At 37.5% G+C, this 11,738-nt stretch overlaps 1 protein-coding gene across 17 annotated transcripts in view; it reads left to right on the top strand.

Annotated features, from left to right (window-relative positions):
* The window catches only part of ncor1 (nuclear receptor corepressor 1), a 98,934-nt gene that overhangs the window by 1,585 nt on the left and 85,611 nt on the right, over positions 1 to 11,738 (top strand). For all 17 annotated transcript variants that reach the window (XM_079607396.1, XM_079607402.1, XM_079607394.1 and 14 more), the window contains exon 2: positions 8,284 to 8,491. In XM_079607396.1, the coding sequence (XP_079463522.1) occupies positions 8,384 to 8,491 (108 nt within the window). In that variant the 5' untranslated portion in view covers positions 8,284 to 8,383. The remainder of the gene's footprint in view (positions 1 to 8,283; positions 8,492 to 11,738) is intronic.

The raw sequence follows: 11,738 nt of genomic DNA, 5'->3' as shown, positions 1-11,738 counted from the left end.
CACACAATTATTATCATATTATCATCAAGTCATATTATTAAACTAAGCACAAACTAATTTAGATGTTATGCACATTGAATTTACAAGGGTGCATCCTACACTAAAATGGGAAAAGGCACATTATATACATGCACACACATAATATATAGCCTATATATTATTTATTTGCTTGCTGAGCAAATATTATTCATTTAATGCTGAGATTAAAAGAAAAAAACTATTTGAGAGAGAAAGAAACTAATATATATATAATATATATGTGTGTGTGTATGTATATATATATATATATATAGAGAGAGAGAGAGAGAGAGAGAGAGAGAGAGAGAGAGAGAGAGAGAGAGAATCATATATATCAGAAAATACAGACACATAGTAGTTAAAGGTCCTTTTCCCCCTTTTAGTGTAGGATGCACTCCTGTAAATTCAATGTGCATAACATCTAAATTAGTTTGTGCTCACAGGTTCATAATAGGACTTGTATATTGAAGGGGAAGTACCTTCCAGCATAAGATTGAGTTTTTTAGTCACTTGCAAGTTGCAACATTTTGTTGTTGGTGAGTGTCAACTTCTAGCATGTCAAAATGTCGACTAGCACCCAGAAACCCTGTGAAAAACGTTTTCAGGAAATATATTTCAGATCTGTTAATTAGTGTGCAGAGTACATGCACTGGCATTAAGGCAGAAGTTCACAGTGAGCATGTTCATAACTGCAGAAGGTAAGAAAAGTAGTTGTCATTCACACTTACAGCCCACAATTAAGCAATGGTGGTGAATCCAGAACACACTCTCTCACTCTCTCACTCTCTCTCTCTCTCTCTCTCTCTCTCTCTCTCTCTCTCTCTCTCTCTCTCTCTCTCTCTCTCTCTCTCTCTCTCTCTCTCTCTCTCTCTCTCTCTCTCTTTTGCGGCTTAATTAGGCTTGCCATCAGGAGAGATACAATGTGCCTGTAAAGAGTGCCCCCCCCTTCATTTATCATTGCTGTTGCCTTATGTGTTGGCTGAGGGACAGTGGTGTTGTGCTGCCGTGTCTGTGGCCAAGCGTGACACGGTAATGCTAGTGAGCGAGCAAGCACTGGAAAATACTCCGAGGCAAGCTGCCACGTTTACTGTAAGTTTTGGAGGGGTTTTGTTCCCATTGTGCCATTAAAATTAGAGAGATATATTGATTTTTATTTATTTATAACTGATAGCAATTATTTGCATGTTTATGTGCCTGATAACTGATATACAGAACTTGTTTTATTTCTGTTTTTGACAATTATAACAACAGCATTGAACTGAACAAACTTTTTTATTTAACACTTTTTAAATACTGTAAGTGTAATTTCTGCAATTTCACACCCTCCTTGCATACAAAACAAAACACACTTCTACATCTATAAATAATAATGCACTTTATTACACTTTATTTAAACAAAAACTTTGATAAGGTAAACAAACAGGTAATGAATAGAGCATGTACAAATAATTCTAACAAACAAATAAAAAAAGCATGGAACATTCTAGACCACCTAAATAATAATAAAAACAACTTTAGTGTAGCTTAATAAAACCAATAATAATAAAAACAACTTTAGTGTAGCTTAATAAAACCAATAATAATAAAATTAGTGTAGCTTAATAAAACCAGTTGCATCTAACAGGATTAATATTAACATCAGTGTTTTTTTCTTCTCCACATAAGTAATACCAAATATGTTTTTACAGTAATGATATAGATTGTTGTTTTATTTGAGAATCAAATAAATAAGCATAACTAATATTAATTTTACAATTAAATTTTATAATTTCAGTTTTAGGCCTTTAAAAACAGGGTTTATGGAAAACTATTAGTAATAGGATACTCTGGCTTATTAAAGAGCCTACAAGACTTAATGTCAAACTGAACACAATAACAACCCATACGTGTAATTAAACATTGTCCAATATGTGACTGAGGACAAAAACAAATAGAAACACTGCAAAAATGAACAAAATTAGTAGTCTCACTAGTCTGATACAAAATTGATCAGGAATATTATTCAGCTAGTGCTGAGTATTTTTGTGTCCTTCCTTCCTACGACCTACTTAAGTATTTAAGGCAGGATTCTCTTTATAAATGTGAGTTTTTCTGCATTTTGGGGAGATAGTCTATTCGTTTTGTGTTTCTATGCAAAAGCAAAAGCAGCACTTTATTTGGCCTTCTGAAAGTGGACGCAATTAGGAATCAGTGGTTGATTTATTTACAACACTGTTCCAGAACATCACAACTCAAATGTTTGTTGCATTAATGGTTAAAGTTATCAGCATTGAACTGAACAAACTGTTTTATTTAACACTTTTTAAATTCCGGTACTGTAATTTCTGCAATTGAAGAAATGTATTTTACCTTTGAAGTTTGAACACCTTGAGATCATCTCCTCTCAGATGCAGTGCTTTAAGGTTTAAGGCATTTTTTGTAGAGAGATGATCAAATATTCCAGATCTGTATAAGGCGCATAAATGCCAGGGAGCATGTTAAAGTTGCCATGAAATGGAAATCGATTTTCTAAATGCATCTTAATGACCTTATTGTGAAGAATGTATCCATGCATATGTTATTATTAGGAATGCACACAAATTTCCCCTACTGAAAATTTTCGGTTTCGGGCCAAAATGGTTTTGAATGCCCGAAATCATTGACTGAAATAGTGACGTTTAATTAGCGCTTCTCTGAATGGCACATTTTGACTTCAGCGTCTATTTTGTGCTCATAACAGATAAACTACAACAGTTACACGTGTCTGCTGTGTGGACTGGGTTGACATGATTGATTTCTCTATTTTAATCGATAATGAAATGGATTCTTAAAGTCAAAGATTCTGAAAATCAAGTTTTTATTGTTGTTTATATACCTATGTGGTGCTTTTAATATAGTTTAAGACAAACCATGTGGAAATTTATAAGTTAACACCATTGCTGCATATTTTCCCCTTAAAACTGCATTGAGCCAAAGACGGTCTCAAAAACGCGGTTTGAAATCACTGGTGTTTCTGACGTAATAAAATGCTGCATATACCCGACTTCTTTTTTTTCTCAAACCCCAATTTTATATAGCCGCGTTTCCACCGCGGGAACTTTCCCCAGGAACTAGGAACTTTGGGCTGGTACTCGGTGTGTTTACACCGCAGGAACCAGGGTCTAAATGAAGTTCCGGGTAAATATTTCCCCCTCCGAAAGTCCCTGCTCGCGAGGTAGTACTTTTCCAAAGTTCAGGAACTTTCGGGGGCGGGACTTGTGCGCTGAACATGCTGATTGGTTGTGTTCACGCCGCATTTTGATTGGATGACTCCACGCAGCATTCTAATTTAACTGCCATTTTTAAGAATCTATTGCGGTTTGTGGCTTCATTCATTAAGAGTTGTCTGTCTGCAAATATGGAATTTAATAAAATAAAAAATAAACACAGCTGGACCGACGACGAGGTTCAGGCTTTATTAAGCGTATTTGTGTAACAGGAAATGTTCTGCGCGTTCGTCCCAGCCATCTCACGGTCAATGTCCACAATACATCACAAACACAACTACAGCACAGTTTGAATCTCCTCCATATTTATTATAATGTGGCGCTCAAAACTGATTACTGTCCGCCGCAGACTGGGAGGAGCAGTCGCGCGCAGTTTATAATCTTCCCGGTACTTTAGACCGCGGTGTAAACGCAGAAAGCAACCGGTCTGGGGCAAAAAAAGTTCCTGCGAAAAAGTTCCTGGGACAAATTGTTCCGGGTAATTTCGGTGGAAACGCGGCTTGTGTGTAGCATTTTTTTAAACTACGCAGGTAACGTTTTACAATATCTTGAAAAATTACTCTAAAAATTGCTTGCATTAGCCTATTTTTTAAACCGTTTAACTGGTTATTAATATTAATCGGTCTAAATTCTTACTGTCGCTTAACGGTTAACCAGTTAATTTTGAGCATCCCTACGACTATAAAGGGATGTAGTTCACCCTATACCTGTCATTCTGAATTTGTATGACTTTCTTCTGTGGAACACAATATATTTCTAAGATCTTTGGAGTCCAAACAACATAGACCCAACTGAGAGTCAGGTTCGTAACAACATGAGGATGAGTAAATTATTATTTCATTTTTTATTTTTTTGGGTGAACTGTCCCTTTAAGATTGGCCAGCACAGAGAAACAATCCTCTGGGAGAGGTTGTTATTTCATTCTGATCTGGGCTGATCCTCCTCTGCCCAAAAGTAATCTTGACCATCAGAACTGTTCTCAGATCGTTGTTAAAGTTAAGATTTAACAATAAGCTTCCCCAGAACAAATGGATGCAAGACTTTTGCATTTTTCCTTGATAGATCAAATCATGTCCGGAGTGGTGGTTTAGTGAATCTTTATATATTAATATATCTCTATTTCGGGGTTGATGTGGCCAAATGACATCAGTGTAGCAGATGTTTCTGACAAATCCAGGATTTTGCAGGATGTTGGAGTGTTATGCTCTCTGTCTGCTCTCTTGTGCTGAATGTTGACTGTTTACAGTGTTTCAGTGTCAGGTTTAATTTGTAATTGATGTCAATGTTTGATATGTTTTATGAATGCTAGTATTTTTCTCTTTGTGGATTGCTTTTAATATAGCCTGAGACATATTTTGGGGGTAAGTGATGACAAAAGGTGGAATTTATGGCATGAATGGATGCAAGAAGATGGAGGGGCAGGTTGAACCTGATGAAAGAGAGACAAAAGGTATAAGAGTGAAGTGTGGACATATCAAACAATAGGTCTCCTCCTGATTAGGCTGTATTTTTGTCCAGGCTCTGACAGATAAGCATTATGAAGTGTGTATGGAAAATCCCATCCGCACACACTCCGAGCTGAGGAGCACTCAGCCAGCTCCAGTCATGGAGATTCCTGCTGACTGATCTGTGTATGCAAACAGACTCTCGTGTTGATACGTGGGACAGAGCTTATTAGTTTGTACTGAAGCATGACCTGTGATCTGAAAGCCAAATAAATGCCCTTGACCTTTTGACCTGATATGAGAAGGTATTAACAGAATATTTCAGGGTTATACAAAAGCTAATACTTAAGCTTTTTGAAGCTTTCTTGCTAATATTTAAGTAAAATGGTAATGCATGCCATGCACCTGTATGGAACAGTCTAGCATTTGCTCTGATGATAATGCATTGATTTGAATGGAGGAATAGAAGTGTTTGTGGGGTCACTGGAATGGCCCAACTATTACTGGGTTTACAGTTTGTCTATGATAATGGAAAGATTGTGGACTTTGCTACAGTAAACCACTGAACCCTTCAGTAGCATCTGTTGTTGCTGTACGTGTCGTGTGTCAGGAGAGATGGTTGCTGTCCAGCCACAGATAGCAAGGGCTTTGAGCCTAAGGTCAACAGGTGTGCTTTCACAAGACAGTAAGAGACTGCACAATGTCCACAAATGCTGTGCACACGTCCATGTCACCCTTACATTACATCATTGCATTATTCTACCTTTTTCCTAAGCACCTTTAAATTACAAAAACAAACAGGAAAGTAACAGAATTAATGATGCAAACGTCATCAAATATAAGACAAGCATAAGACACATTTTCCTGTAAAGCAGCTGTAGAAATATATTATTATTAGTATTTGTATTTATTGAGATAGAGACAGATACATTATACATAGATAAAACTAAGACAACAGCCATCAAATGTAAGTATCATAGTTAAGGGTGTAATGATGTACGTGTCTCGATTCGATATAAACTCACGATATGATACTATTGTGACACGTCTTTAAGCCAATTTATAGAAGATAGTTTTATTATTATTAGGGATGCACCGATATGAACATTTTGGCTGATACCAATAATTCTTTATTTTTAAAAGCCGATAAAAACCGATATATATTGGCCGATAAATCTAAATTCAAATTTTTATGATTTTTTGAGAGCCTGATTACAAAATATTTTTCATATGACAGTAATAGCTATATATGTGTAAAATAAATTAAACTTTAACAAATTGTTTTGTTCTAATTTCTATATATTCAAGAGATAAACCTATGAGCTTTTACAAGTTTACAAACATGTCTCTAGGGGTGGGCGATCTTCCTAAAATTTCATATACTATTATACCAAACAATCACGATCTGAATCGCGATCTTCCCAATTTTCAGGTGTACTATTGAGAATATCCAAACTGTAACAAACCTGTTTTCACAATTTTAAACAATTAGCCTATTGCAATAAACAATCAGTTTTAAAATAGTGGTGGTCGGTCGACTGATATTGTTTTTTTTGATGGCCGATATCCTAAAGAGCTGGCCAATATAAAGCCTATACTCTGTGTGTGTGTGTGTGTGTGTGTGTGTGTGTGTGTGTGTGTGTGTGTATATGTGTATATATATATATGTGTATGTATATGTGATTCCACCTAATCAGCTTACATTTGTAAAATTGCACATCTTTTTAAATATCTGAACGTACACTCCTAACATCTAACATAACAAGCATTATATTATGATAAACAAGCACTAGCCTATTTAATGATAGAATTTTAGTAATTACTTAGAACTAAAACTTGGTAACCATGTATGAATGCATATATTTTAACTGAACTTAGGACTGGTGGTAGCCTGGGAAAACCCAGACCACTTCCAGCTAATTTATATTTGCTCTGCAAGTGGTTCTGGCAAAGAGCCCATTGAAACCCATTTCCAATCCGTCGAAATCGCGGCACCAATCAGAAACGTTAGGGCGGGCTTTACACGATGACGACAGAGCAGCGACGGTGACGCAGATTTTGTACATTACAGAGATGGATGTTGCCGTGGAACATCACTCGTTCGAATCAGCTATCGCGTCTGTTTCAAGCGATTTAAAATTGTCATTTACAAAAACGGCAAAAGTCGTCAGAAGCCATTGCTACATCTTCCTGAAAAACACAAAAAGAGAATTGCTGAGAGTCTCAGATGTTTCTCCGTCGCTCTGATCGGTTTTAGTTCTATCCAATTGCGCCCAGAGGCATTTGAGCGACGTCCGTTGGTGACGCCCCTGTGGAAATGAATTGTCTATGGAGCTTTGCCAGACCCTAACTCAGTGACAACTGAGAGTGGTCTGGGGTTTCCCAGGCTAGACTGGTGGTGGTGTTTAAAGGGTAACTAACTAAACCCTAAAACAACTTTTATTAGTTAATGATCTGTGAAGACTGGGGCTTTATTAATGCTGTTCATTGATTTAAGTAATTTTTTTGACATTTGGGTATAAATTGTTTTAATTCTACAATATATGGTGTAAAACATCTGAGTGCTGCCCTCTTCAGGTTGAACGGTGGCTACTGCAGTTGAATTTTCTTATTGGAAGTTGTGGGGCCATGTGATGTAAGAGGGTACCCCCCCCCCCTCAACCACACCACTGGGCTCTGCCCACTTTTCCAGTATTTTTTAAATATTGCCAGTGGGTGGAGTCAGGCTCTAACCAGAGGTTTAGTTACCCTTTAAGATAGCCTATTGTTGGTCATTCAGTGTTTCTGTAAAAAAAATAGATAATAGTAATTATTATTAAAAGATAATACTACTACCGTACTACTGATTCTACTACTAATAATAAAGAAATGCATACAATGCACTAAGGATTGATGAACTGCTGGTTTCATGGATATTAATTAGCCTCTAACACGCACACTAGCGAGTAAAATCTGAGAATTTATTCTAATAGTAGACATTATTTAGTCTCCCAGAGTGAAGATTTTGTCGCATATGTAAGTGATTTACTCGCAATGTAGAGGGTTGTATAGAGAACAACCGATATTGAAAAAATTTCACCGATATTGGTCTTGACTACTGAAATATTGGTATGGTGACAAACCATCTCTAGATGGTGTACATAAATGAGGTGATCATAGATTTACTTCACTGCAGGCTTCTTCTGTTGTAAAGAATGTGAAGGGTTTTTAAGCCTAAAATGTTTAAAAAAAACTGCAGATAGGCAGAGCCATGGAGCATTGAGTCATTCTTGAAGAGACGGATGCTGCATACTGCAGTCAATTTCTTTGATGTGCTTTGTGTCGACATAATGACATCATTAGAAATCTCATGGGCTTGATAAGATTTGAAATATCTTTTGTTGGTTTTAAGAAGCCAGCACTTTTTCTGGAAAAGCAAGCAGAACATTTGCTTAGCAATCCTGTAAAACAAAGCATGTTTTATCAATAGGTCGCACATTGTGATCTGAGACCATGAAAAATATTTCCCAAGACTAATTTTTGTCTCTTGAAATGTTCTTATATATTTTTTCCCTTCTTCTCTCTCTCTTCTTCAGGTGGTTTGACCGCACGATCATGCCGTCGTTGAGGCCGTGATTAAGTAGCAGTGCTCCAGGCCCCTTCTGAGCCTCCGGCACCCCACCAGGCAGCCGCAGCATGTCCAGTTCGGGATTTACCCCCAGCCAGGGGTCCTTCAGCAGCGAGCAGAGCCGTTACCCACCACACTCAGTCCAGTACACATTCAGCTCCACACGCCACCCGACGGTCAGTACCACAGACACCTTCGCCTACACCGCACGATACACTGCCAACAAACTACATAACAGGAATGGTGCTAAAGTAGAATTGTAACAGTAACTTTCCTTTCCCTGATTTGCTTCTACTTTGGACTTAACTTTTTAGTTTTGTGTGTTAACTGCAGATCCTGAACCACAAGACTAATAGCACCACCATTTCTCTCAGAGCAGGCCTGGTATACTGCTACAAACAGCTAAAATTACATGTACTTAGTTTAAAGGGATAGTTCACCCAAAAATGAAAATTAGCCCATGATGCGTTCGTGTAAGAATAATATCCATATTTAAGACTTTATCGACTAAAATAACTAGGTTCCGGCAGACGGCCGTACGCATCGATTTACGGCAAAAGAATAACACTTGAATTTGACGCACAGCGTAATGACGAATGCGGTTGCCCAGCCCTGTTTGTGTGAACCGCGAGAGGGGTCAATTGCCGTCATTACGTTGTCCGTCAAGTTCAAGTGTTACTCTTTTGGCGTAAATCAATGCATACGGCCGTCTGCCGGAAGCTAGTTATTTTAGTCGATAACATATTTTTCTTACACAAACGTATTGCTTCACTTCAGAAGACCTTTATTAACCCCTGCAGAGCCGTTTCGAGCATTTTAATCATGAATAGATGCACTTTAATGGACTTCTAAAGTCAAACAGCCATACACTCCCATTATCAGGCTTGGAAGAGCCAGGAAAATGTTTAATATAACTCCGATTGTATTCGTCTGAAAGAAGAATGTCATGTACACATAGGATGGCTTCAGGGTGTGTTAATCATGGGCTAATTTTCATTTTTGGGGGAACTATCCCTTTAATGAGAAAGGTGTTTTGTAAACTTTATGTAAACAGGAAACCGTGGGGGTTTATACAGCCTCTGCTTATCCCTAAATGTCAATACCAGTTGGACATTACCAACAACCCATGTTAGTTAGACATGTACTTGCAGGGGTCAACTTTGGGGTCCGGTTGGGTCAGGCCGGCCAGTGGTTTACATTTTTACTTGCCCTGCAAAAAATTCCACTGTTTACCTCCTTCCTCCTAAAAGCCAGACCTAACCCACTTAATTGTTTACCTCTGTATAATGAGTGCTGTGTCATGGGGTGTTCACACATACAGCAGTTTAATTGCTAGAGAGTGGATGTATTATTGGTTGTAGTGGGTGTTTCTACTGCTGGATGATGTTATTGATTGGCTGCATAACTGCCCTTAGCTTTTTGAAATCTTACCACAAATAGTATGTGTTGCTGGTGTCATGGACAATTCAGTGCACCTGATAAGTTGAGTTTGTCTTGGACCCCACAGAATAGCTGTTTGTAATGTCTGATCAGACAAAGATATTACTTAATATATTATAAAATTAATTGTAATTTAATTAAACATTTGTATTGAAAGTAGACTATATGTACAATAAAGGCTAAGCGAGCGGTTAGCTTGTAAAACCTAAAGGCTCGAATGCACTACACCCCGATTTGCAATCTGGAAGAGTCAACACTGATTGCCAGAGCCAGTCTGCTGATTGTGGGCAGTGGAGTGTGATTTTTGAGTACCCATTAATGGTGACATATCATGAAAATCTGACGACTTCCATGCTATTATTGGGTCCCCGGTGCATCTACTAACCAAGAAAACGGGAAAAGTGACAACCCAGTAATAGAGCTGGGCGATAAATCGATTTTATCGATTAACCGAAATGAAAATCGTTTTTCTCTTTAACATTAGAGATACACAAACAACATGGCAAATGAACAAGACCGCGGCAGCACAAGCACACCCGCCAAAAACATTTACAAATTTAATCCGCAGGGCTGCCAACTCACGAATTCACCGTGCAATTGTCACTTTTCACACTCTCTCACGCCACACATCCATTTTCTCATGCAGAGAAAATCGCGAAGCAAAGAGGACACTGACACCGACAGACAAGACAGAGAAGGTTACTATTGATATTAAACAAATTCTCAGCTCTCAGATTCTGTCAATTTAATTACAAAATTCAAACAATAAACACCGCTTTGGTGCTTGTAAATGTGACGTGACCGATCGCTGACAGATCTCAGTTCAACCAGCACGTGAACCGATCATCTGTTACTCTTTACTACTAACTTAGTTAATAGTAAATAAACACGGATGATCAATAGGTAATTTAAAAGATACAGTTCAACTTACCGAAATGTAATAAAATCAATCGATCAAGTGTTTTTCAACTGCGGAAAGAGGTAGGCCTAAAACAGCTGGAGAACAGTCACGTAACGTTACATTTAACGAGAGATTTAAGATTTAAATCGTAAATCAGTTTTTATTTTGTGAAAAAATCTGGGATTTATTTTCTTTAGGCCATGTCGCTCAGCCCTACCCAGTAACTTTGTTTTGGTAAACCTTCCTCTGCAAGCATGTAACAAAATAAGATAACGATGTGCTAAAAACAGAAACGTTATTTCTTTGTACAGATGGATCTAAGAAAACAACTAATAAGTAAGGGATAATGTATAGCGAGGCGGTTGTTATAGCGAATACAACAGGGTCTTGAATCAGCCTGAAGGGGTTGTATTCGCTATAACAACCGCTTCGCTATACATTATCCCGCTTATTACATGGCTACCTACCAAATAAATCAGTAATTTGACACAAAATATTGATTTAAAAACGATTGTATTGCTTCTGTTAAAGAACACCGTGTCCATGGCAACGCTCTATTTTTCATGGCAACGGTCTGTTATTCTTAGCATTCTACATTAGAATTCAGCCAAGCCATGTAATAACGCTGTATAATGCATGCCAGACAAGTAGTTGGCGATGCTACTTTGTAAAGGAGACTAGTACGCACCTGCACATATTCTTTTACTATTGAGCACTCGAGCTGAAAGCACATGCTTATAGACACAAATTACATAATTTCTAAAAAAAAATTGTCCGATTTTCATTCTAAGGATGTTAATCTTGATGATACTGTATTATTACTTCGTCTTCTGGATAAATTTCATCTTCATAAAGCCAGAAATATCCCAATTTTATTAAGTTCTCACCTGATATCAAGTCCCTTTTTACTTCCTTTAAGAAAATGTCAAAATCTTTGAACACAAAGGCTTCGAAAACATGTATCATCCTTGAGTCCGTTGTAAGGAATTTTACATTTTCATGATGACAATTTTATATTTTGTTGATTAGTATAATTCTTATAACCATTTTTGATGTCCGTATGCCCCAACCTCATTTCTTAC

The sequence above is a fragment of the Phoxinus phoxinus genome (genome assembly GCF_949152265.1).
Source record: "Phoxinus phoxinus genome assembly, chromosome: 3".
Lineage (NCBI taxonomy): Eukaryota > Metazoa > Chordata > Actinopteri > Cypriniformes > Leuciscidae > Phoxinus > Phoxinus phoxinus.
Note: the sequence above shows the minus strand (reverse complement) of the source record. Positions and strands in the feature narration are given on the sequence as shown.